The sequence below is a fragment of the Meles meles genome, chromosome 12, assembly GCF_922984935.1.
Source record: "Meles meles chromosome 12, mMelMel3.1 paternal haplotype, whole genome shotgun sequence".
In the NCBI taxonomy this organism is placed as follows: domain Eukaryota; kingdom Metazoa; phylum Chordata; class Mammalia; order Carnivora; family Mustelidae; genus Meles; species Meles meles.
This window is the reverse complement of record NC_060077.1, coordinates 39,269,982-39,293,670: the sequence shown is the minus strand read 5'-3', so window position 1 is coordinate 39,293,670 and position 23,689 is coordinate 39,269,982. Positions and strand designations below refer to the sequence as shown.

The following is a 23,689-nucleotide window of genomic DNA, read 5'->3' as shown; positions in this document are numbered from 1 at the left end:
GGCAACTAACTTATGGAATGGGAGAAGATATTTGCAAATGACATATCAGATAAAGGGCTAGTATCCAAGATCTATAAAGAACTTAACAAACTCAATACCCAAAAACAGATAATCCAGTCAAGAAATGGGCAGAAGACATGACACATGTTTCTCCAAAGAAGATATCCAAATGGCCAACAGACATGAAAAAATGTTCCACATCACTCGGTGTCAGGGAAATACAAATCAAAACCACAGTGAATACCACTTCACACCAGTCAGAATAGCTAAAATTAATAAGTCAGGAAACAAATGTTGGAGAGGATGTGGAAGAAGGAGAACCCTCCTACACTGTTGGGGGGAATGCTAGCTGGTGCAGCCACTCTGGAAAACAGTGTGGATGTTCCTCAGAAAGTTGAAAATAGACCTACCCTATGCACTACTTAGTATTTACCCCAAAGATATAAATGTAGTGATCCAATGGGGCACCTATACCCCAATGTTTATAGAAGCTTTGTCCACAATAGCTAAACTGTGTAGAGAGCCTAGATGCCAATTGACAGATGAATGGATAAAGAAGATGTGGTATATATGTACAATGGAATATTACTCAGCCATCAGACAGAATGAATACTTATCATTTACATCAGCGTGGATGGAACTGGAGAGTATTATGCCGAGCAAAGTAAGTCAGTCAGAAAAAGATATTTATTGTATAATTTCACTTGTATGTGGAATATAAAAGACAGTGTAGAAGATCATAGGGGAAGTGTGGGAAAACTGAATGAGAAGTCATCAGAAAGGGAGAAAAGCCATGAGACTCTCTTAATTGAAGGAAACAAACTGAGGGTTGGTGGAGGGGACGTGGACAGGGGGATGGGGCAACTGGGTGATGGGCTTTAAGGAGGGTCGTGATGTGATATGCAACTGATGAACTACTTAACTCTACATCTGAAATTAATGATATATTATGTGTTGGTTAATTGAATTTAATTTTTAAAAAATACGATATATGGACCATATATCAGGCCTGCTAAACATCTTCACAGATTTTCTTCCTAAAAAATTCAGCATCTGTTTCTGCAAGTGGACCTGGAAGTTTCTTAGAAACATACCTAAACTTTTTAAGTTTCCTATCTGAATGTGACAGCATAAATACCAATTCCTCTCTCCCTCCTTCTTTTGCCCAAAGTACCTGTCTGTCCCTTTCTGTCTCTTTATTTGCTTCTGTCCTCCTTCACTTCCTCCTTCCTTCTGTGTGTGTGTGTATTTGTGTGTGTTTCTCTGTCCCCCTGTACTCCATCCACCCCTACTCTTTCTTTCTTTATCCTCATTTATGTACAATAATAGAACAGTCACCTAAAGTTTCCATTTCACTTTCTTAATGAAGATTTAACATCTTGAGTTTCATGAGATAAGTTTACATTAATCTTAGAAATATGAATCTGATCCACTGTACTTACCTAGTGAAGATATAAATTCAGTAACTTAAAAGAGAATTAGATTATGCTAGTCTTTTCTTAATTTTTTGCACATTGAATCCCATGCTTGGAATAACCTCCAAAATTTTGGAGATAATTGCCCATTGTCTTCTCTTGTGCACTGTTGACTGTGGAGAAGCACGGTATCTCTACTGACTTCATTCCTTTATATACCAGTGTGGAAGCCTTTTGAGCTTATGTTTATTGTTGGAACCTTGCATTTTTTCCAGTTTTACCTTTTCACAACCTACATCGTAGTCCCTGCTAGAGATATTCCATATGAAAGCTCTTTCAATATGAGCACTCAAGTCATTTTTTGGTTCTATGTATTGTCTTCTAACATTTAAAACCAGTACTTATTCCTTCCTTTTTCTCCCTTATCTCCTTCTGGAACTCCTGTTGGATGACTGTTGCATTGTTTGAATTGAACCTCTGTGTCTCTTAAATGTTCTCTTGTTTTCCAAGCTTTATTTGTGTGTATGCTTGTTCTACATTCTTTCCTATCTCTTCAACTTTTTTTTTTAATAACAATAATTTGATCATGGTTGTATTGATACTCTAGCCTTTAGTTAATTTTAAGAAATTTCTTTAAAGGTTTCATTTATTTATATGAGAGAGAGAGTGAGCACAAGCAGGGAGGAGAAGGAGAAGGAGATTCCCCACCCAGGAGGGAGCTCGATGTGGCACTTGATCCCAGGACCCTGGGATCATGACCTGAGCCAAAGATAGAGGCTTAACTGATTGAGCCACCCAGTTGCCCTAATTTTAAGAAATTTAACAGTCATATTGTTAATTTCCTGTAGCCTCTTCTTTCCCCTGAGTTTCTCTGTGTCTTAGTGATCTGCTCTTTTTTGCACTCTAAGGTACTAAATTAAATCTTAAATTCCACGGTGGTCTTCGTTTCCTTGAATTACTGTTTTCTTCAGGGTCCTCTATTTATTTTTGCCATCATTACATTACTATTGTTCAGTTGATTTTGATCTTTGGGTGTTGATTCTTATTTATTTATTTATTTATTTATTTTTTTTTTCCATTTTGATTCTTATTTATTAATGGAGGACTAGGTTGAGTCATTGATTGATTGATTGATTGATGAGTATAGATAAAGACTATATATTTCCTGTGTAATCATGTACACTTATTTTGTCTCCAATACTCTCATAGTGGATGCAGTCTGGGCCTGTGTGAGTGGTCAAGTGTGTCAGTCAGCTGTCACACTTCACTTTAAGACAAACAAATACGGTATCAATTCCAAAGTATGATAATCTTAAAGAACTGTAATTTATTGTTTTTCAGGCAAACTTAACTTCCCTTTTAATACTTCTATCTATATTCTTTTAGAAGGCTCCAGTGAAGGTCAATTTTATTGTTGTCCAGGACCACTACACCAGGACCACATCCCTCCTCCTCCCCAAGGCAGGTGCTCATTTTGTTACCAAGAGGATGCTTGTTGTGTTTTATTCTGGAATCCCATTTAGCTGCTGCCTGCTGTTCAGTGCTAGAGGAAGGGATGGTTTCCTGGCCTCTTTGTTCAGAAAAACATTCTTAGGTTATTTTGGCCATTGTCTTCTGAATTGGGGATGCCTTACTGTTTTGTTTTGTTTTTTTCCTTAATGACTTTATTTATTTATTTGACAGAGAGATTACAAGTAGGCAGAGAGGCAGGCAGAGTGAGAAGGGGAAGCAGGCTTCCCTCTGAGCAGAGAGCCCAACGTGGGGCTCAATCCCAGGACCCTGAGATCATGACCTGAACTGAAGGCAGAGGCTTAACCCACTGAGCCACCCAGGCACCCCCTTACTGTTTTTTTTTTAATTCTCATGTTGGTTATGTGCTTTTTCTAGATCAGCATTTATCTTCTACATATTTTTCTTTGTAGTCTTTTTCGGGCTGAAGTTTTTCCTCTGCCCTTATCAAACCATTCTTGCTTGCTTTGTATCTTCCAGGAATATCCAACAATTTCTGTTCTGTTAATGGAAATGTTTAGTGGTTTCTAGATCTACTCTCTGAAAAAGGTATCTCTTTGACACTTTGAGTCAGATTTGTGGAGAGAGGGGAAAGTGGTATGTGCATTTTGCTATCTTGATCCAATTTTCCTATGCTGTTTCTTCAGTAATATTTGTTCTTCAAAAAATGTGTTTTTCCTTATTATTGCAAAAATAATCTTTACTGGAAACTTAGAAAATATGGACAAGCAAGATAAATGACTGCTTCTATAGCCCCAAATAAATTTTTATGATTTAATTAAATATCCAATAAATATAATTTTTAGTGGAATCCTAGCCATAAAAGAATATTTAACCCTTGTGTTAGTAGAACTATTATACACTAAATTGCAAATCCTAAATCAGCCTCTGGCTACATAATACAGTCTACAGTACTGTATACAGTACTGAATATAGCAGAATTTCAGTGCCCAAATACATGTTTCTAATATATAGATGTGAATCAAATGTTCCTTTCAGTAACACATTTAATTGAGCAAATCAGTCTATCTAATTTATTTCCAACTTCATAATTGATAAAGAACTAGTCAAAGGTGGGACCAGCATAACTGACTGCATAAATATAGTCATGCACCCTGAATTAATTTTCAGTTAATTAATTTGAGAGAGAATGCATGTGCTCACACTAGTGGGAGAGAGAGAGAGAATTTTTTTTAATTAGTTCCATAGGTAAAATTTAGTCATTCATCAGTCGCATGTAATACCCAGTGCTCATTACATCAAGTGCCCTCCTCAATGCCCCTCACCCAATTATCCCTTCTCCCTGCAACTCCCCACCCTTCCCTCTCTTGTCCAGCTTCCTGAGAAAGAGAATCTTAAGCAGGCTCCAAGCCCACTGCAGAATCCAACGTGGGGCTCCGAATGACCCGGAGATGATGACCTGAGCCAAAATCAAGAGCCGGATGCTCAGCTGACTGAGCTACGCAGGAGCCCCTCATTCACTTTCATTTAAGAAACATGATTGTATTACCTATATACACATTTCACTGCATGTAACAGAAAACCTAAGAAATCATGAGTTATACAAATACAGATTTTTTTTTTTCTCTCTCTCTTTAGGAAGAAAGTGAAGGTAGGTGTTCTGTGCTTCCATCTTCTGTCTTTCTATTTTGTCATTCATATGCAGCCTTCATCCTTTTACTTGTAAGTTTGTTGGGCCACTCCTAGCACTATATTCATATTCCTGGCCGTTCCTGGAACTTGTACCAACTTACTCTATCTTTCTGACCTTAATCTCCTAGAAATCTTACTCTGTAGAATCCCAGTTACCTTTCATTGCCCAGAAATGTATGTGATCATCCTTAGCTACAACAGAGTCTAAGAATTCGACATTTTTTTGTTTGTTTGTTTTTTGTTTGTTTTAGTTGGACACAAATGTCCCTGAGGGGGAGAAAATCAGGATTCTTTTAAGGAAGACTGGTGATTGGGTTTGGGGTGAACAATTAACAGTATTCTCCACAGAGACCAATGTCTATCATCATGCCCTGAATGTAGTGGGCTCTCAGTATTGACGGATGAATGGCTACATGCAGTGATGGGTGCACAGCAATCAGATCTGTGGATCTCTCCACAAATCTGCATCAATATACACATATATGCAGAACACATACTTGAATGTGCAATTACCCTGTGAAGAAGATGCCTGAATAAACCTGCACTTTCATTTTTCTCAATGGCCACATGATTTTGGTTGTATCCCAGCTCCTCTTGTGTATGTGACCTTGTATGAAGAAGGGATATCAGCCATTCCTCACAGAAATTGTCAGCCGGTAAGGTAAAGCAAGGGGACTTAAGAGTAAGGAGGCTGGGAAAAGTAATTTTTTTTTTTTTTAAAGATTTTATTTATTTATTTGACAGACAGAGATCACAAGTAGGCAGAGAGGCAGGCAGAGAGAGAGAGGAGGAAGCAGGCTGTCCGCCGAGCAGAGAGCCCGATGCGGGGCTCGATCCCAGAACCCCGGGATCATGACCTGAGCCGAAGGCAGAGGCTTTAACCCACTGAGCCACCCAGGTGCCCCGAAAAGTAATTATTTTAAGGGAGTCAGGAAAACTTGAGCAAAATGCCTACTCGCCTTATAAGGCTTATAATTATTTGTTTGATAGCCACCACTTCAGAAGTGATTTCTCAACAATGAAGTGTTTCATAAATATTTTGGAAAATATCTGAAACCTTTATCCCCATTCAACCAATAAGTGTGCTCTTTTAAAAAACAAAAACGTGTAGGAAAAAAGAAAGAAGGAAACAGAGACTCTTAAACTCAAGAATGAAAAATTAGTTAAATCCACAAATAACTACATGGCCTGTCTGCTTTTACAACAACAAAACCATGGCTGCAGTTCCAGCCCCAGCCAGAAGTCAAGATGTCGGGGAAGTCATCAGCTAAATTTTGTTCTTTTTGCTGAACACATAATAGAGAGTTTTATTCTACTCTCCAGGTATCTTTCAGTATTGATTTAATTCTTAATATAAGAAATATTTTGACATTTTATATAAATAGTTTATGAGGGTCAGCATGCTAGCATTTTAAATGTGTAACAATAAGTGGAGAAAAGTACACTGTCTAGTGCAGGAGGTAAACACATTTCAATAGAGCCCACCTTGTCTCTTTTAGTTCAGAGGTTCAAAGAGTACTAATCTGAGTTCATAACTGCCAATGACATGATCTCAGTAGAAGGGTTTTTTGTGTGAGAAGAATCCCATGCCATGATCTATACCACTTAATATAAGGCCTGCGTCCTCTTACTCAAGTGCTGCACCCGGACCAGAGGCATAGAAGGACATGAGTTTACTGACATCTGCCTCTACTTGGACTCATGACAGCAGGAAATTTATGGTGAGAGACTTTCCCTTGTTACAACTCATATGTTACCTTCTCTTGAGCTCTACTTTTTTTCCTTCCTACCAGAGGAAGAGAGATACTTTAGATGTTCTAAGAATAACCCTTGTACCATTCTTGATCTGATGAATAATGATGATGATCTTTAGTTTCTATATAGTTTATTTTCATCTTACATGTATTTTATGTGGGATATTCTATCTGGATCTTTAAAAGATTGTCCTAATTCAAGCTAGTCGTTGGTTCCTTCCAAATTCTTCTTAAGGGTTTGGATGTGTCTAGTTTGTCTTCCGGCTGCTCTTCTGTTGCCTGAGGGTTTTGTCAAGTTCTGTGAGCAATCCTATTTTGCAGATTTTGTCACTAGTTTTTTTTTTCTTTTTTCCTAATTTCATTATTTTCTCATAAGATTATTTATTCCATTTAGTTAGAAGTCTACTTTTTCTGCTGTGTTGGCAGTAAGTGTTCTTGGTTTTAGATTGTTCCTGCATTGTAGGGAGTCTTAGATACCTTACTTCCGACCAGGACGATTGATCCAGGCTGTGATTCCTCTCTCCCGTTTACTTTTCCAGACCAGCCAGAGGAGGGACACAAGAGTAGATACTAGTGTTTTCAAATAGTGGATTTCTATCAGTCTTTATCCTGGCTGTCTCTGTATACTATTTTGTTCATCTCTTCTTCATCCTGTGGATGAGGGAGGAATTCCCACCCTAGGGTTACAGGGGTATCTTGACACTCAGCAACAGACAAGATCAACAGCAATTTAGTATCACATGTTCTCACAACTTGGGGGATGTGGACACCACACAGAGCCATGTGTGGGGTGCACTTGGGAACAGAGTGAATAACCAGAGGTGGTAGGAGACAGGCTTTGTAGTATCAAGAGAGTGAGAGGTACCCCATGGTTCCCATGGGAGGATGTGATTCACTTGTTTGAATAATTTCACCTGCTAACAGGGAACTGAAACGCATTACTCAGGGATAAGCAGGAATTGTGTCTGGGTCCCCCAGATAAGGAACATTGTCTGTCTAGGAGACATTTTATGAGGGACCAGAGTAGGAGGGGAGCTTCTAGTTAGACCACTTGTGGTCCTTGCGCTTTTACCAGATGTCAAGGCAGCGCTGAAGAGTGAGCTTTACTCTTGAAGTCTTATATGCCACACCCAGCACGTCCACCCTGGCCATGGATTCTCACGATTAGTCTAGGCTTCTTTTGTTTCTTTTCCCTTTTATCACTATTCCATATATTTCAATTCCTTGAAGGTCTTATCACCTTTTAAAAGTGAATAAAGGGGCAAATGTGGTGCCAAACACGTGAAGAAATTTTGCAGTGAGATGGAAGAGGACATTAAAGTTTTGTTCCAGCCCTATCCCTGAACTACTGACAGGTTTCTGGAATGAGAAAGCGAGTACTGTTCTTTCTCCTAGGAAGATGGTGAGGGCTAACATAGTAGAGTAAATACAGAGAATAGAACAAATACTAATTTGCATAATCATATATATTACAAAATGTTACATCTTCTTAGCAGATTGCATCTTTTATCCTTTGAGCAAATCTAGCAAAAAATATCTGTGGATACTAAATTTTCATATCTAAAAAGCTTAAATCCTAAACTAGGAGTATCAAAGTGCTAGGCCCTATATTAATTTTTTCAGAAATTTGTAAATATTAATCTGTTTGCTTTTTCATGTAGTGTTAATGTTGAGAAATCTGATGTCTCTCTAAGTCTTACTCCTTTATTTTTTATATTTTTATATTTCTGGAAGCCTTTTACTTTTATCTTTAGTGTTGGAGACCAAAACTGTCATCAGGATATAACATCTTTTTTTTAATTTATTTTTTATTTTTATTTTTTAAAAAGATTTATTTATTTGAGAAAGAAAGAGAGCTTATGTCCATGTCTTTGGTGGGGAGTTGTGGGAGGGGCAAAGGCAAAGAGAAACCCAAGCAGACTCCTGGCTGAGCGAGGAGCCCCACGCAGGGCTCAAGTCTCATAACCCTGAGATCACAACCTGAGCAGAAATCAAGAGTTGGATGCTCAACTGACTGTACCATCCAGGTGCCCCTGACATTTTTTTTTTAAATCACAATCAGCACTTAGCTTTTTGTTGGTGAAAAATGTTCCTTTTCTTTCAGTTCTGGCCATTCTCTTTCCATTATTTCTTTAGTTAATTTATTTTTCCATTTTCCTATCCTTCCTTTCATTGCCTGTGTGTTAAACTCACATAGTTCTTAAATTGTATGTTATATTTCCTTGTCTTTTTTCCTATTTGTTCTCTTTGCTAGTAGATTTTGTCTATATCAGTTTGTAGATTCCTAATGTCATTTTTGCCAGAGTGGTTATAATTTAGCCTCTACTGATTTTTTAATTCAGTAGTCATACTATTAATTGATAGGAACTCCTTTTTCAATGACTTCCCCTTTATTATGATAGTTCGTCCTGATTTATGGTTGTAATATCTTTTCAAATCTCTCTGAAATTAACTTATTTTAAGCCTTTTCCCTTCCCTCAAATCTTTTTCCCAGAATGTTTATCACTGTACTTTTTTAGAATGTTGATTTTTTTTTTGCCATGAGTAACTTATTCATTACACTAATTTTCTCCAATGTCTAATGGTCCTTGGTGATTGATATATATTTAATGGGCTAGACCAACCCATTAGTGACTTAGGATGTGTCATTGCTGTGTGATTTCTCTACCATGATATAGATATTTTCCCAAAGGATTCTTTATTAAATGAGAGGGTTGATTTTGGGTACTGCGTAAGTCAGTAAAATATGGGAATGAATGCAAGTTAAACTCTACATATGGATGAGTATCCATGCTCATGTGCACATGTGCACACGCACGTGTGCATGTGTGCGTGCACACGCACACACACACACCCCAAAGGGAGAGGGGTGAATGACTTCATTTCTTACTATCCAAGACAAAAACTGATGTTTCCTTTTATTCTCCCTTCCGTGACTTTCGTGAAGGTCCAGAGTTACCTGATACTGAGAGGTGTTTTGGTCTCAATCCTGGACAACTTTCCAAGGCAGGTGGTTCACTTCGGCCAGTGATTTTCTTGGGCCCACATGTAGCTACTGCCTGCTGTTCAGTGTAAAGGGAGCCTTCGGGAGATCTGTCTAGTCCCTCCACTGAGGAAACACTTCATGATAAATTACTGTGGCCACTGAGCTAAGGCTCCTTCCTCCCCTTTGTAATTTTCACACTGAGCTCACTTGGTTGTATGTTTGCTGTTTGTAGATTTATCCTTTCTTTGCCAGCAGTGTTGAATTATGCTGTTCTTAGGGTAAGTTCTATACAATTATGAAATACATTGTTTACATTTTATTTCCCAGGAATTTCTAACAATGTCTCATCTGTTATTAAGACACCTTCTTGGTTTCCAGTGCCACTTGGAGCTATTCTTATAACAGTACACACCTTTCTCTAATTCTGAGTGATTGGAAGTGGTGTCCTCTCAGTTCTCTGTCCTGACCTGGTTTCTTGTACTGCCTCTTTAGCATTGCTTCTACTTAGAAACAGATGTCTGTTTTTCTTACTATAATGCATACATATTGGGGGAAAGTTAGAAAATATGGAAAAGCAAGATGAAAAACAACAGTTTCTGAAGTCTCATGTAGCAGTGTTTGATTTCATTAATATCCAGTATGTTTAATTTGGCAAAATGTTGCTTCAATCATGGAATATAATAATTGCGTTTTATTTTGGGGAATGCCATTAGATCACAAATGCTGCTAAAAATCTTAGAGCATTTGCGCAAGACCTAAAATGCCATCTATCACAATCATAATAATCTCTAGATAACACTTGATGCATAACAAAAACCAGAGCTTTTACAATGTTCAGTGAATAGAAATGAAATATTTTGTTTAGTATTATGTGTTTTTGAGTTAGTCAACCTAATGTATTTCTAGTTCCTTGATTGAAATAACTTGACTACTCTTGCTGATTTGTAAATCATTAAAAAAATTATAAAGTTGGTTTTAAAGTGGCATAGGTTAATCAGTAAGCTTCATGACTTAGATGATTAGAGATTTATTATCCTTAAAGTCTGAGGCTGGTGTGGCTGATTTCCTAGCATGAATCTACCAAGTTTTTCATCTTTCCATTCTGCTCCACTTGGCCTATGGGCTAATATTTAGTGCTTATCAAGTATATCTGGGCATCACAGATACTGGGTCCTTGTGAAGAAGAAGCAGCATCAGCTAGTGGATTCTATCCACTTTAACAAGAAAACATTAGCCTTCCTGGATGCTCTACCAAGTAGGATTTTGCTTATATCTCATTGGTCAGAGCCATCACATGATCACACTTTAGTCTTTTTAGTTTAGACATAGCATCTTTGGAGCAAATCATGATATTCCTAAGTTAAGAAAAGTGGATTTTGGCAGGTAATTAACAGTGTTTGCTTTTGAGAGCAACTTATGCTTCATCACCACGTGACTATACATTTGTAGAGTCTTATATAATGTGTAATTGAATGAACAATCATGTTGGGGCAGATATGCCTGGTTGAAAATGACTTTCATTCTTTCATTAGCCAGGTGATACCTGTGACAACCATACTGCTCAGTTGGATGGAACCCCGAAGGAAAAAGAACTGCCAGGAATTATCAAAACAAGTGGGTCCTTGGTAAGTTACAGTAGGATAGCTGGGGGTAGGGATGAATGAAGAAGTCATTTTTTCCAAGACAGTCAGGCAAAACTTCAGAACAATGTACCATGATTAAGATGGCTGACAGCTACAGCTCTCAACATACCTATCCACCTTTACTCATTTTGCAGGAAAACATTAAGCAGTAAATAAAGCCAAGTTTAATAGTTAAATCCACAAATAATTGCATACTCTATAAAAATAGATAGATACCCAGAAAACCAATGATTGTAGGCCTTTTTGGGGGCAGATTTATCTCCTTTACATTTTTCTTTTATTTTAAAAAATTCTCAGAAGAATTCATTCCATCAAGTCATAGGTCCATCTCCTGGAGGGGAAACATGTGTCCTCAGGTTTCTACTATTTGTGCAGTACAAGGTGAAGATCAAGCACCTTTCTTCTGACCATACATGTAACCTCAGGTGTCCAGTGTCTCCCTCCCTCTCCCATCTCCCTGCTTGCCCCATCCCCACTTCTCCTCCCAGGTGATCCAGAAGAAGGAACAGCCAGACAAGCCTGAGGAGAAGGATGGAGCTTACATCTATTTCCAAACAGGAAAGGGGACCGCATTTATGGTTTAGCCCAGAGCATTTTCTCACAGGTTTCTATGTGCACTCCTACTTTAACCTATCTTTTCTCTCTTTGGTGGAAGTTATATAGTCTCTTTTCTTTTTTATTTTTCTGTCCTCATATTCCCTCTCCTAACTTCCTCCCAGATAACAAAAGGCAGAATGGTGAATTGCAGTAGGTTCTCTCCTCCTTGCTGAGATGGTGTTGGGGAGAGTCTTTGTTTGAATGTTCATATAGTGAATCCAAGTATGGTTACTCACACTTTGGGTTGTCTTTTCTCATTTTGGACATGATAGTTGTCTATTCAAAAATTTTCTCCATTTACATTTTCTCTCTCTCTCTCTCTTTTTTTAAAGATTTTATTTATTTGACAGGCAGAGATCACAAGTAGGCAGAGAAGCAGGCAGAGAGAGAGGGGGAAGCAGACTCCCCCGCTGAGCAGAGAGCCCAATGCAGGGCTTGATCCCAGGACCCTGACATCATGACCTGAGCTGAAGGCAGAGGCCTTAACCCACTGAGCCACCCCGATGCCCCTCCATTTACATTCTTCATTAGTGCTCTTTTGATGGGGCAGCCGTTGAATTATAGAAGAATTTATGTTATTCCTAGAATATCTCTCTCTCCAGTCACCACTCATGTGAATGTTGCTGGGAATCTTTTTTCCTATTTTTAAGTTATGTTTTGTTCACTGTATTAGGTTTTAGGAAAGAGAGTTTTGATCATCTGATTTACTTTCCCATTTAATCCCAGAATATAACCCTTATTGTTTACAGAAATAATATAAAATTTCTTTTGATATTGAAAATTATTCCCGGTTTGTTTCCTGCCAGTACTTAACCTTTAGGTTCCCTTAATTTAAGCACATTGATCCTTTACCTCTAAAAACAAATCAGCTTTCTCTTTCAAGAATATACTTTGAGCTTTCCAGTGTTTGGTTTTTTTCTCGTCTTCTAAAATGGGAAAAAGATTCAAATAGACACTTCACCAAAAAAGATGGCAAATAAAGTCGTGAAAGGTGCTCAGTAGCACTAGTGATTATGGAAATGCAATAAAGCCACAGTGAGATATTCCCACATAACCTGTGGAATGACTGAAATTAAAAAGACTGACCATTTCAGCTGCTGCTGAGGGCGCAGAGCAGAGACCCTCAGTCTCTTGCACTGCTGGTGGGAATGTAAAGCAGGCCATCCACTTCAGAAAAAGGTGTGACAGCTTCTTAAAATGTTACACATATACCTACTGCAAACCCAGCTGTTCTACTCATACATAATATATGTTCATACAAAGACTTACTCAAATGTTTCTAGTACAGTAGTCCAAAACTGGGAATAGTTTTTATCTATAGATGAATGGATGAACAAATTCTGGCATATCCGTACAACAGAATATTACTCAGTAATAAAATGCAATGAACTATTGATATGTACAACATGGATGGATCTCAGAGTGGTTATGTGTTGTGAAAGAAGCCAGATCAAAAAGATCCAATTTATGTAGAATTATGGAAAATGTAACTAACCTATAGTGAGTGAAGGAAGATTGTGATTCCCTGGTGACTTGGGGATGGATGAGGAGAGGAAGGAAGGAGAGGTTAACAAAGGGCTATAAGAACATCTTTGTGGTGCCGATTTTGTTCATTGTCTTGACTGTAGTGATGGTTTCACAGGCCTACATTTTTGTCAGCATCGAACTGTATACTTTACTCTTTAAATGTCTGTAGTTAATTGTATGTCATAGCTCAGTAAACCTTTAAAAAAGAGTCCATATTACATCTTATTATTTTATTACTACCTGAAGTATTTATTTTGAAATAACCTACTTAAAATAGTTTATCTATGTATTATATACAGTTGACCCTTGACTCTCATCACAAATGCCACTGAATTTGGGCATTTACAAAAGTCCTACGATCCAGTCTAACATCATAACAAACCTCTAAAAATCACTTCTTGGACAGATAAAATGTGCAGTCCACATAAATGAATTAGTCATTTGAGGCGTTAGTCTATGCAGAAAGCGAAGTAGTTGATCTAGTTTATTTCCAGTGTCTTCAGTGAAAATCAAATGCCTGTATGCTATTCTTTCATAATTCACTGCAGCACACAATCATAGCATCTGTTAAAAACAATGTTAGTTATAAATGAAACAAGATGGGATTGGGAGGGAGACAAACCATAAATGACTCTTAATCTCACAAAACAAACTGGGGGTTGCTGGGGATAGGTGGGGTTGGGAGAGGGGGAGGGGGTTATGGACATTGGGGAGGGTGTGTGCTATCGTGAGTGCTGTGAAGTGTGTAAACCTGGCGATTCACAGACCTGTACCCCTGGGGATAAAAATACATTATATGTTTATAAAAAAAAAAAAATTGGAAGGGGAGGCGAACCATAAGAGACTATGGACTCTGAAAAACAACCTGAGGGTTTTGAAGGGTCAGGGGTGGGAGGTTGGGGGAACAGGTGGTGGGTAATAAGGAGGGCACGTTTTCCATGGAGCACTGGGTGTTGTGCAAAAACAATGAATACTGTTACGCTGAAAAAATAAATTAAAAAAAAAAATTTAAAAAAAAACAATGTCAGTTACATCTGTGTTTGCTTCATGGAAAACTAAATCTAAGGAACTTTGATTTAAACAAGTAGGAGTTTGTTTTAATCACAAAACAAGTTCTGATGGTGGTGTGTAGACCGTCACTAGTACATCTGCAGTACAGTGCAGTGACAGGCTTAGCATGAACTTCTGCTTTTTGCCTTTTATGCTGCCACCGTAGCATTTAATCCTTACTCTTGCAAGATGGTTAGCAAACTCTGGATACCATGTTAATTTTCCCGATAGGAATGTGTGTCAACTGACTGACAGTTACTGTTGGAAAACCTTAGCTGTCCTGGAAAACTTTTATGATAGAATTTCTCCTAATGTTTAGTGACTGACTATTGCACTCTTACATTATTTGTTTTTTTCTTATTTTAGTTGCCTGAATCTCATTCCTTCATAAATGAGGGGTTTTTTTTTGTTTCCCTGCTAATTTTTGAACTTTTGAATTTTTAATTTATTTTGAATTTATTCCTGGAATTCTGAATTTTCTTGAGGATCTGCCCTTTATTTCATTCATTTTGGTCTCTACTTGGCTAGTTCTTTTCACCTGAGAACTGTTTTGTGTTTTTTGTTTTTTTTTCCTCCTCTAGTTTCTGGACACAGTCTTCTGTTATGTCTTAAGTCATTTTTTCTTCCCCATTTTCTGTGTCCCCACCCTTCTAGAACACATATTAGATAGAATTGTGGGAGGGCAGAGGTGAAGAGAAAGAGAGAAGGAATTTTAAGCAGGCTCCACATCCAGTGTGGACCCTGATGCAGGGCTCCATCTCACGACTCTGAGATCATGACCTGAGCCAAAATCAAGAGTCAGATGCTTAACCGACTGAGCCATCCAGGCATCCTTGAATTTCAGTATCTTTTTTTTTTTTTAAGATTTTATTTATTTATTTGACAGAGAGAGAGAGAGAGACAGTGATAAAGGGAACACAGGCAGGGAGAGTGGGAGAGGGAAAAGCAGGCTTCCCACCGAGCAGGGAGCCCTATATGGGCTCCATCCCGGGACCCTGGGATCATGATCTGAGCTGAAGGCAGACGCTTAATGACTGAGCCTTCCAGGCACCCCTAAATTTCAGTATCTCCTAAACTTCCTCTCATGTTAGTCTGTTTGCTCTGTCTCTTCATCCTTCATCTTTATTTCCCAGATTAGTAGGTCTTTTTCTTGGTCATGAATGTAGTTTTTTTTTTAGCTTGTCTCATTCTTTTTCTAAATTTCAATAAACAAATTCTTATTTCTCAAGAACTTTTTCCCCAGTGCAGCCGTGGGTTCTTGGTTCATAGCAGCAATGGCCCCTTAAATCACACTGAAGAGAAGAATTAAATTTTTTTAAGGAATTAAATTATTTTTATGGCTTTTTTTTTTTAAGATTTTTTATTTATTTATTTGACAGAGAGAGAGATCACAAGTAGGCAGAGAGGCAGGCAGAGAGAGAGGAGGAAGCAGGCTCCCTGCGGAGCAGAGAGCCCGATGCGGGGCTCGATCCCAGGACCCTGAGATCATGACCTGAGCCGAAGGCAGCGGCTTAATCCACTGAGCCACCCAGGCGCCCCTTTTTATGGCTTTTTTAATGAGGTATAATTTATAAACATTAAGTGCATGTATTTTAGGTGTGTAATTCAATTAATTCCAACATATGTTTTTACCCATACAACCAAGCCCATCAAAACAGAACATTTCCATCACAGCAGAAATCTCTCTGAACCCCTTGCCAGCCAGTCGTTATCCTGCTCCTACCCAGGCAAGCCCTGTGGTGATTTCTAACACGTTAGGATGGTTTTCATCCTCATATAAGTAGAACTATAAATACAGAATGCACTTCTGTATCTGGCTTTTTTCACTCAGGATAACTTTTTTTGATACATCCGTTTGCTGCATATGATGGAAGTTTAGTTCTTTTATTATTACTAGTATTCCATTGCATAAATATACTACTACTGGTATATCTGTTCACCTCATGATGGATGTTTGGATTGCTTCCAGTTTTGAGCAGTTATGCCTAATGCCACCATGGAGATTCATTTCATGTAAAGGATGTATATTGTCATTTCTCTTGAGTAAAGATGTAATGTAATTCAGATTATTGGCAAACAGGCCACCCAACAGGTCATCACCCATAGCTCATAAACTCAGCAAGGAATACTTTAGTAGGTAAATAAAAAATAACTAAATTCCAAAAGTATCTACAGCGAGAAACAAACACAAAAACTAATTTTTGTGCATGTATACCAGGTAGAGGATGTTGTCAACTAAAGCTTGATCCTCAAGGATGAGCTCATACATAAAAATAACAGACTACCATGTAAATTTTTTTTTCAATATTTTCAAGTATCAGCTAAGATATAAATATTTAGGTTTTTTTCCCATTTATTTTTCAAATATAAACATCTTGTGTGGAAAAATGTCAGTTTTTGGAATGTGTAATAGTAAGTGACGCAAACATTGAAGCGTCTGCCTGAGTGTGAGAACCATCTGGTCAGGGAAGTGCACATCTCCTGTTGAGTGGCAGCACATGTTTCCAGTTTTAGGTTTTGCCTCCACTGCAGAGAGAGCTTCTGACCAGGAGTCTGGATCCAGGGTGTTTTTCCCTGTCCAGCTCCCTGGTACCTCCCTCATTCTGCTGTCCATTGAGAATGCTGTCACAGAGCGGGGGTATGATCCACCAGATACTTGATCCAAGGAAGCATAGGGTAGAAAGTGTTCTACAAGACAGAGGATACCAGCACACTCTCAGATGGCCCCTAAAGTTCTCTGTAGAATCATAGCACTGACTTTATTAATTTTTAATTGATGAGAAAATTGCTGTATATTTCCTTTGCACTTGAGTAGATCAGTTTCTCCAAAGGCTAAAATTAGTGATTGTGTGTTCTTCTAAGCGGGATGTACTTAACTTTGAAGTGTGTAGAGGAGACAGGTAGGTCAGTACACATTATCCGCAGATACCAAAGCAATGACAGGAATGAAGAATCTCATTTATTGCTTCCAGGCAAAACTGATTTCATTTCAATCTGCCCTCCATGTCTTTTGTTAGGCCTCCTGATTTCCTTCTTAGGCCTGTATACTCATCCTAGGATCCTATACCCTAAGGCAGTTAGTTCATTTTATTTAGACACATTTTGGGAGATTTTCCTGCATTATATTCAGGGGTTGTCTGTATATTTAAGGGGCTGGTCTACTTAGCTTCTATTTTGCGAACAATTTAAACTATTTACCTGGGATCCTTTTGTACTCTTTGTACAATTCTGTTATTTGTTTTTCTCTTCCCTCTCTAGAAATGTTCCTTTATGCAACTCTTAGGTAGAGGTTTTTATTTTACCAAACCGATTCTATCTCTTTTCATCTAGAAATTTCTGAGTTGGTCTGCTATGGAATTCTTTGATGGTTTCTAGTGCTATCAAAAGCGTCCTCCCTAAAAAAAACATATATATGTATGTTTTCTGCCGTTTTTAGTGAAGGGGGTCAGAGGGGAGCATCTTGACTACTAGTCCACCATCTTATACTAGTTCTCATGTTTTATTTGTCCTTTTAAGGAAAGGGTTCTTAGGCACCTGAGTGACTCAGTTGGTTAAGTGGCTGACTCTTGATCTCAGCTCAGGTCATGTCTCAGGATCGCAAAATCAAGCCCAGATTCAGGCTCCACGCTGGGTGTGTAGCCTGCTTGAGATTCGTTCTTTCCCTCCCCCACTACCCTCCCACCCACTCTGGTGCACGTGTTCTCTCTCTTTCTCTCTCTCAAAAAATCTTCTCCATTTTATAAAGTAATGCCTACTATCCATAAGAAATATAGAAAATGTGGTCAAGCAAGGAATGAAAGGTTTTCTGTTTTGTTCTGTTTTTAGAGAAGGAGAGAGAAAGAAGTGGCAAGGGGGAGCAGAGGGAGAGGGAGAGAGAGAATTATCAGGCTCCATGCCCCTGAAGAGCCTGACACAGGGCTCAATCTCACAACCCTGAGATCATGACCTGAGCTGAAATCAAGAGTCAGATGCTTAACCAACTGAGCCACTTAAGGGCCTCAAGTGACAGTTTTTTAAAAAAACAAAACACTGTATTTTCGTAAGTATTCAATATATTCTATTTTATAAGTTTCCTTCAGTAAATAAAAGAATATTTACGTCTTAAATTTTAGTGAAACCATTGTCCACTATAGCAAAAATCTCTTATTTCTAACTTTATAAATGACGAACATAACCTGGTACTGTTGCTACTGAATTCTAGTCCCTGCAAAAGATAATTATAGTGTGTGTTTCAAAACTAAGATTAGACAAGTTTGGCCGTATGTAATGGAAGGGTTGAAGTTGTTTTGGTTCACGTGGAGGTTTGGTGGTCCAAGTCTGACAGAACATTCCAGGATGCCTTAGCACAAACCAGGTAGGCTTGATCGTCCACCTCTGCTGCCCATTGCCTTGGCCATCATCCTTATTCTGACAAGATACCTTGCAACTCTAGGCTGTCATCTGCAGCACTGTCACAAGTGTATGTGAGATGACCCTCTTCCTTTTGGTCAGGAAAGCCTTATCTGTTCTGGAAGCACTCTTGCTAAATTACACTTACCTCTCACTGATCACGCTAGTCACATGATCACTCCCAGCTGCAAAGCAGCCTAGAAATGAAGTCCTTTGGTTTAACTCCCTGGAACGAAACCAAGACATTGTTAAGGAAAAAGGAGTTTGTGGCAGGCAATTGCAGTGTTGGCTACAGGGCCCAGTGACTGTCCAGTGTCTGTGGAAGGGCCTGCCATTTAGGAACTCACAGTGATGTTCCCTGAAGGACTGGATGCAGCTGTCCCTGCCCAGGAAGTCACAACTTCATACAGTGTCACACACATCTAAATAGATACACATAGTGTAATACACAGGTTAGAAGTGTTTGCCTGAATAAAAATGCTACTTTTATTTCTTCATTTAGCCAGATGGTGCTTCTCTGAACAATACCACCCTGTCAGATGGGTCCCAAGATGAAGAAGGGAGTTTTGCAGTTCCTAAGAGTGGCTCTGTGGTAAGTCGTCACCTGCCAAAACAATCGCACAGCATATTTACAAGTTCAAGGCAAGAAGAAGCAATTTCTTCAAAACAGATAAGGAAAACTTGAACTGAGATTGTGAATAAACCACAGCTGCCAGGAGACCCACCAACATTTTAACAGTTAGGAAGTAGGAGACTCAAAACCGAGGAATGACTAGATCTCAGTTTAAAAGAGGACTCTGTAAATTGATACCACTGTGGCCAGAAACTAGAGGATGTTCTTTGTGTGTATCAAGCCCGGAGGAATCTGGTACCTTTAGGCCTCTTGACTGAGTTCACACCAGTAATCTGCCTAATTCTGCCATTTAACCGAGAAGTCTTTATCCCTGCAGGATAAATTAAAACACCCTCATCCTGATACTGAAGGCACTATTGCCTTAGAGCTCAGGACTTACTTGTATACATCCTCCACTCCAAACACATTCACTCGCTTGGCCTTGAGTGACAGAACTTCACTTCTTTTGATCAGAAAGCCTCATGATGTCCCTCTCCCTCCTAGAACCACTGTACATCCCCACTTGGTGTCTCTGTGCAGGTGCTCTGGCAGAGACCCTGTTCAATGAGGTAGTGGTTACTGGATGGCAAGTTGATGACAGGCAAGAGCACCTCAGTCAGGCAGGAGGAGGAGGCATGTTCACGTGAGCCTCTGAGCAGTAGTTTCTCATCTTTCCACCAGTTGGAGACAAAAGATGGTTGATGTTCACATGCATAGCACACTCTCAGTAGATCCCCATTGTTCAGAGAGAACGCCATGAGCCCCAGGTGAAGAGTTTTCCTATTGTGTTTTTAGATTTTTGATTTTGAGGTTGCTTTGTTACACAGTGATCATATAAGAAGCACAAAAGAACATGAGTGATAATGAGTAACTTATTAGTAGCCCTACAGGTTATGGCACAGATAGGCTAGGGCTTGCCCCCACTGTCTGACCGACCAGCTCTGAATCTGGCTGCTATTTTCCTATTTAAGATTGTCCATTGGAACGCAAATGAGTAAGGATGTCTCTCTTAGAGATATTTTCCAGTGCACGCTACTTACTAATGGATGAACACAAAGTAAGTCCCTCACAAACTCTGATAGGTACTGAAGTGAGGAGTTACCTATAAGAGACCTCTCAGAGTTGTGCTGTGGTCCAACATGACTGGGGGCGCCTGCTCCAAGGCTTTTGCACAGGATCATGAATATTGTGTCTCAGCTGCTGGTACTGTGTGCCCAGGGCACCATCCCTATACATTTGCCTCAACTCTGCCTACATGCTGCCCTGTATGTGCCCATCTCCGAGAACTACGACCTTTTTCTTGTAAATAGTTATAGAATATTTCTACTCCCCTCTTTTCTTGTAACTACTTCCTTAGTACAGAAACAAATCATCTTCCTTTATTACTGAAGTAGCCCCCTACGTGATTTCCCTGACTTTAGCATACACCCCTTAAATTCATCCTTCTCACAGTGGCAAGTCATTGATCTAAACATGCAAGCCTTGTTTCAATGCCTGCTGCAGTTCCCCCATGTCGTCTAGTTGACGTAAAAACCCTTAACACAGTCTGATGCACTCTCTCTCTAGCTGACTTCTCTGCCCCCGGCATTTTATATGAGCCAACGAAGGATGGCATTTGGTTCCATGCACACACCAAGTAACACTTGGAGCAGAATGGTTGCATAATTGAGTTGCTGAGGAGGATTTGGGGTTGGCCTTGTTTGCTAGGCTTTTGTTGATCCATTCATTCATTCACCAAGTCTTATTAGGTATGTATTGTCTGCAGATAGAGGATTCTTGAAAGTTCGAGAGTGTAAGAGAAAGACTGTAATCTTATGTAGCAGTTATAGATAGTGTCTCTTCGAGTATGTTAGTCATTCATGTTTTGTTTTTCTGAAAACTGATTGAATCATGATTGTGATATAAATAAAAATTTCAGCGGTATTAAGACTCCAAAAAAATCTCATTAGTACCAGTCTCCAGTGTGACTTCCTTTGGATTGCTTGTTACTCAGAATATCTTTACTTAGAAATATTCAACAAATTAGTTAGTTGCTAGAGTAGCCAGCCCACAGATAAGAACTTAACCCTTACTGTATCTGTACTGAAAATCATTCTAGAACGTCGTACCATGAGGAAAATACATTTTGACTTCCCTGGTTCTTGGTTATAAGGAGCCACTGACACCCCAGTTAGGTTCTGAAGTTTCTTCTAGATGGTAGGATTTCCAATAATTCAGTGATGTGTTAACAAGGGCTTCAAGGGCTCTGGCCATGACTCTTGTGAAGTAAATCTCACCTGGCAGTATAAATTCCCAGGGACATTTTATTGTCATCTTCAAGACTTCAGAGGGTCCCCAGAACTTGCCCTTTGGAGTTTGTGTTGTGGAATGGTTTAAAGTAGGCAACCTAACTTTAGTAAAAGGATAACTGTGGCTTGAACAATACTGTTTTGGGGGATTTTTTCCCCCATCTTTCATCTTTTCTATACATTTAAAGGGTCAATTTTGTGATAATTGTAATATATATATTGTAATTGTAATATATATATATGGGGTCTGTCTTAATTACTATGGCTCTGTGGTTTGTTTTTGAAATCTGTTGGGATGTGTTCACCCTCATTGTTCTGGATCAAAATTTTCTTTCTTCTTAGGTATTTTTACTTCCAGATGAACTTAGGATAATGCTATAACCACCCATTAAATTAGTCTTATTAGGACCTCATTAAGAACTTCATTGAATTGAAAGATTAATGTTAGGAATAGAATTTACATCTTAAAATATCGACTCCTCCCACTGAGAAATAATAACTGTGTTTTTCCATTTATTTATGTCTTCTGTACTTCAATAAAAGTTCATAATATTCTTTCTTTCATTTTTTCCATATACATTTTTCATTGTTTAATTACTTAGGAACTTAATAGTTTTCGTTGATATCTTAAAATGGTAGGGTTTTTTTCATCTTCTAGTTTGTTTTTACAGAGATGTAAGGAAAGTATTTTTTTTATATTTGTACAATTATAGCTTCCTTTCCAAAAATTCTTTTTACTTCTAAGAACTTTTCATTTGATTTTAAATTTGTGCAGATAATCACCTGAAATAGTGAAATTTTTCATTACTCCTTCTTTAAAATAATCCTTTTACTTCTTTTTGCTGTCTTATTGAACTGACCATAATCACTTGTTACATTAAATAATAATTATGGGAATCTTTTGATAAGTTCTTGATTTTTTTCATGAATTCTCCCAAGTTTCATTATTAAGTAGAATATTAGTTCTAGGTTTCTGAGCTTGTAATTGTTTTTGTTAGGAATGGAGGTTGAATTATATAAAGCAATTGTTCACCATCTATTAAAATAAATATATTTTTCTTTGTTAAGCAGTTACCTTAGGAAATTCTGTTGATAGGTCTTTCTAATAATGAATTATAAATTTGTTGCTAAATAAACCCAGCTTGTGTTATATTATTCTTTTATTACATTATGGAATATCAGTTTCTACTGTTTTAGCATTTTAACAACTGTTCTATTAGTAGGATTCTAATAGTGGTATTTAGCCTATATATAATTTCTTTTTGTTGTTACAGTTATACTAATCTTGGTATGAATATGTTAAGAACTCTGAATGCTTTTTCAGTGTTTTAGAGCCATATATTAAAATTTGGTGTAAATATATAATCTATAAAATCCATTATGTTTAAGCTTGTATTGTAATTATTTTTCATTTTATTTTATTTTTTTTTCAGTGTTCCAAAATTCATTGTTTATGCACCATACCCAGTGCTCCATGCGATACGTGCCCTCCATAATACCCACCACCAGGCTCACCCAATCCCGCACTCCCCTCCAAAACCCTCAGTTTGTTCCTCAGGGTCCACAGTCTCTCATGGTTTGTCTCCCTCTCTGATTTCCCCCATCTCACTTCTCCTCTCCATCTCCCCATGTCCTCCATGTTATTCCTTATGCTCCACAAGTAAGTGAAACCATATGATAATTGACTCTCTCTGCTTGACTTATTTGACTCAGCATAATCTCCTTGTATTGTAATTTGGTAGTGAAACCTCCAAGACCTGGCATCAGTGTAGACATAGTGTTTTGATTATTTTTTCAGTGGATATGGTTTTGGCATTATATTCCTTTCCATCCCAAATGGTGTGAGTTTTGGTAACCTATATTTATTGTAGCAAAACATTCAGTTTATTTAGCATTTTCAGTATATGTTGTTTGTGTATACACACATGTATACAAATATACACACACACTTATTTAGTTGTATAATTTTAAATTTTCTGTGAGGTAGCTATTTCACCTTTTTATGTTCCTAATATTTATGTCTTTTATCCCAATTAGAACTGTAAATAGTTGCCTGTATCAGCAGTATTTTTTAGGAAGTCACCTAAAAATAATTGCATAATTGATTAATTATGAGCCTACTTTTCCTATTGTATTAATATATTTAATCCTTATTAATTTTTCATTCCTTCTTGGTTCTACATGTATAATTTTTTCTAGTCTCTTGGATTATAAACATATTTACTTTTAATCTTATTTACATTTAAAGTTAAGAGTTAATCTCTG

General features: G+C 38.1%; 1 protein-coding gene across 5 annotated transcripts in view; it reads left to right on the top strand.

Annotated features, from left to right (window-relative positions):
* The window catches only part of ARHGAP28 (Rho GTPase activating protein 28), a 210,101-nt gene that overhangs the window by 132,726 nt on the left and 53,686 nt on the right, over positions 1–23,689 (top strand). For all 5 annotated transcript variants that reach the window (XM_046026100.1, XM_046026101.1, XM_046026104.1 and 2 more), the window contains exons 4-5: positions 10,850–10,942; positions 19,026–19,115. In XM_046026100.1, coding sequence (XP_045882056.1) covers positions 10,850–10,942; positions 19,026–19,115 — 183 coding nt within the window. The remainder of the gene's footprint in view (positions 1–10,849; positions 10,943–19,025; positions 19,116–23,689) is intronic.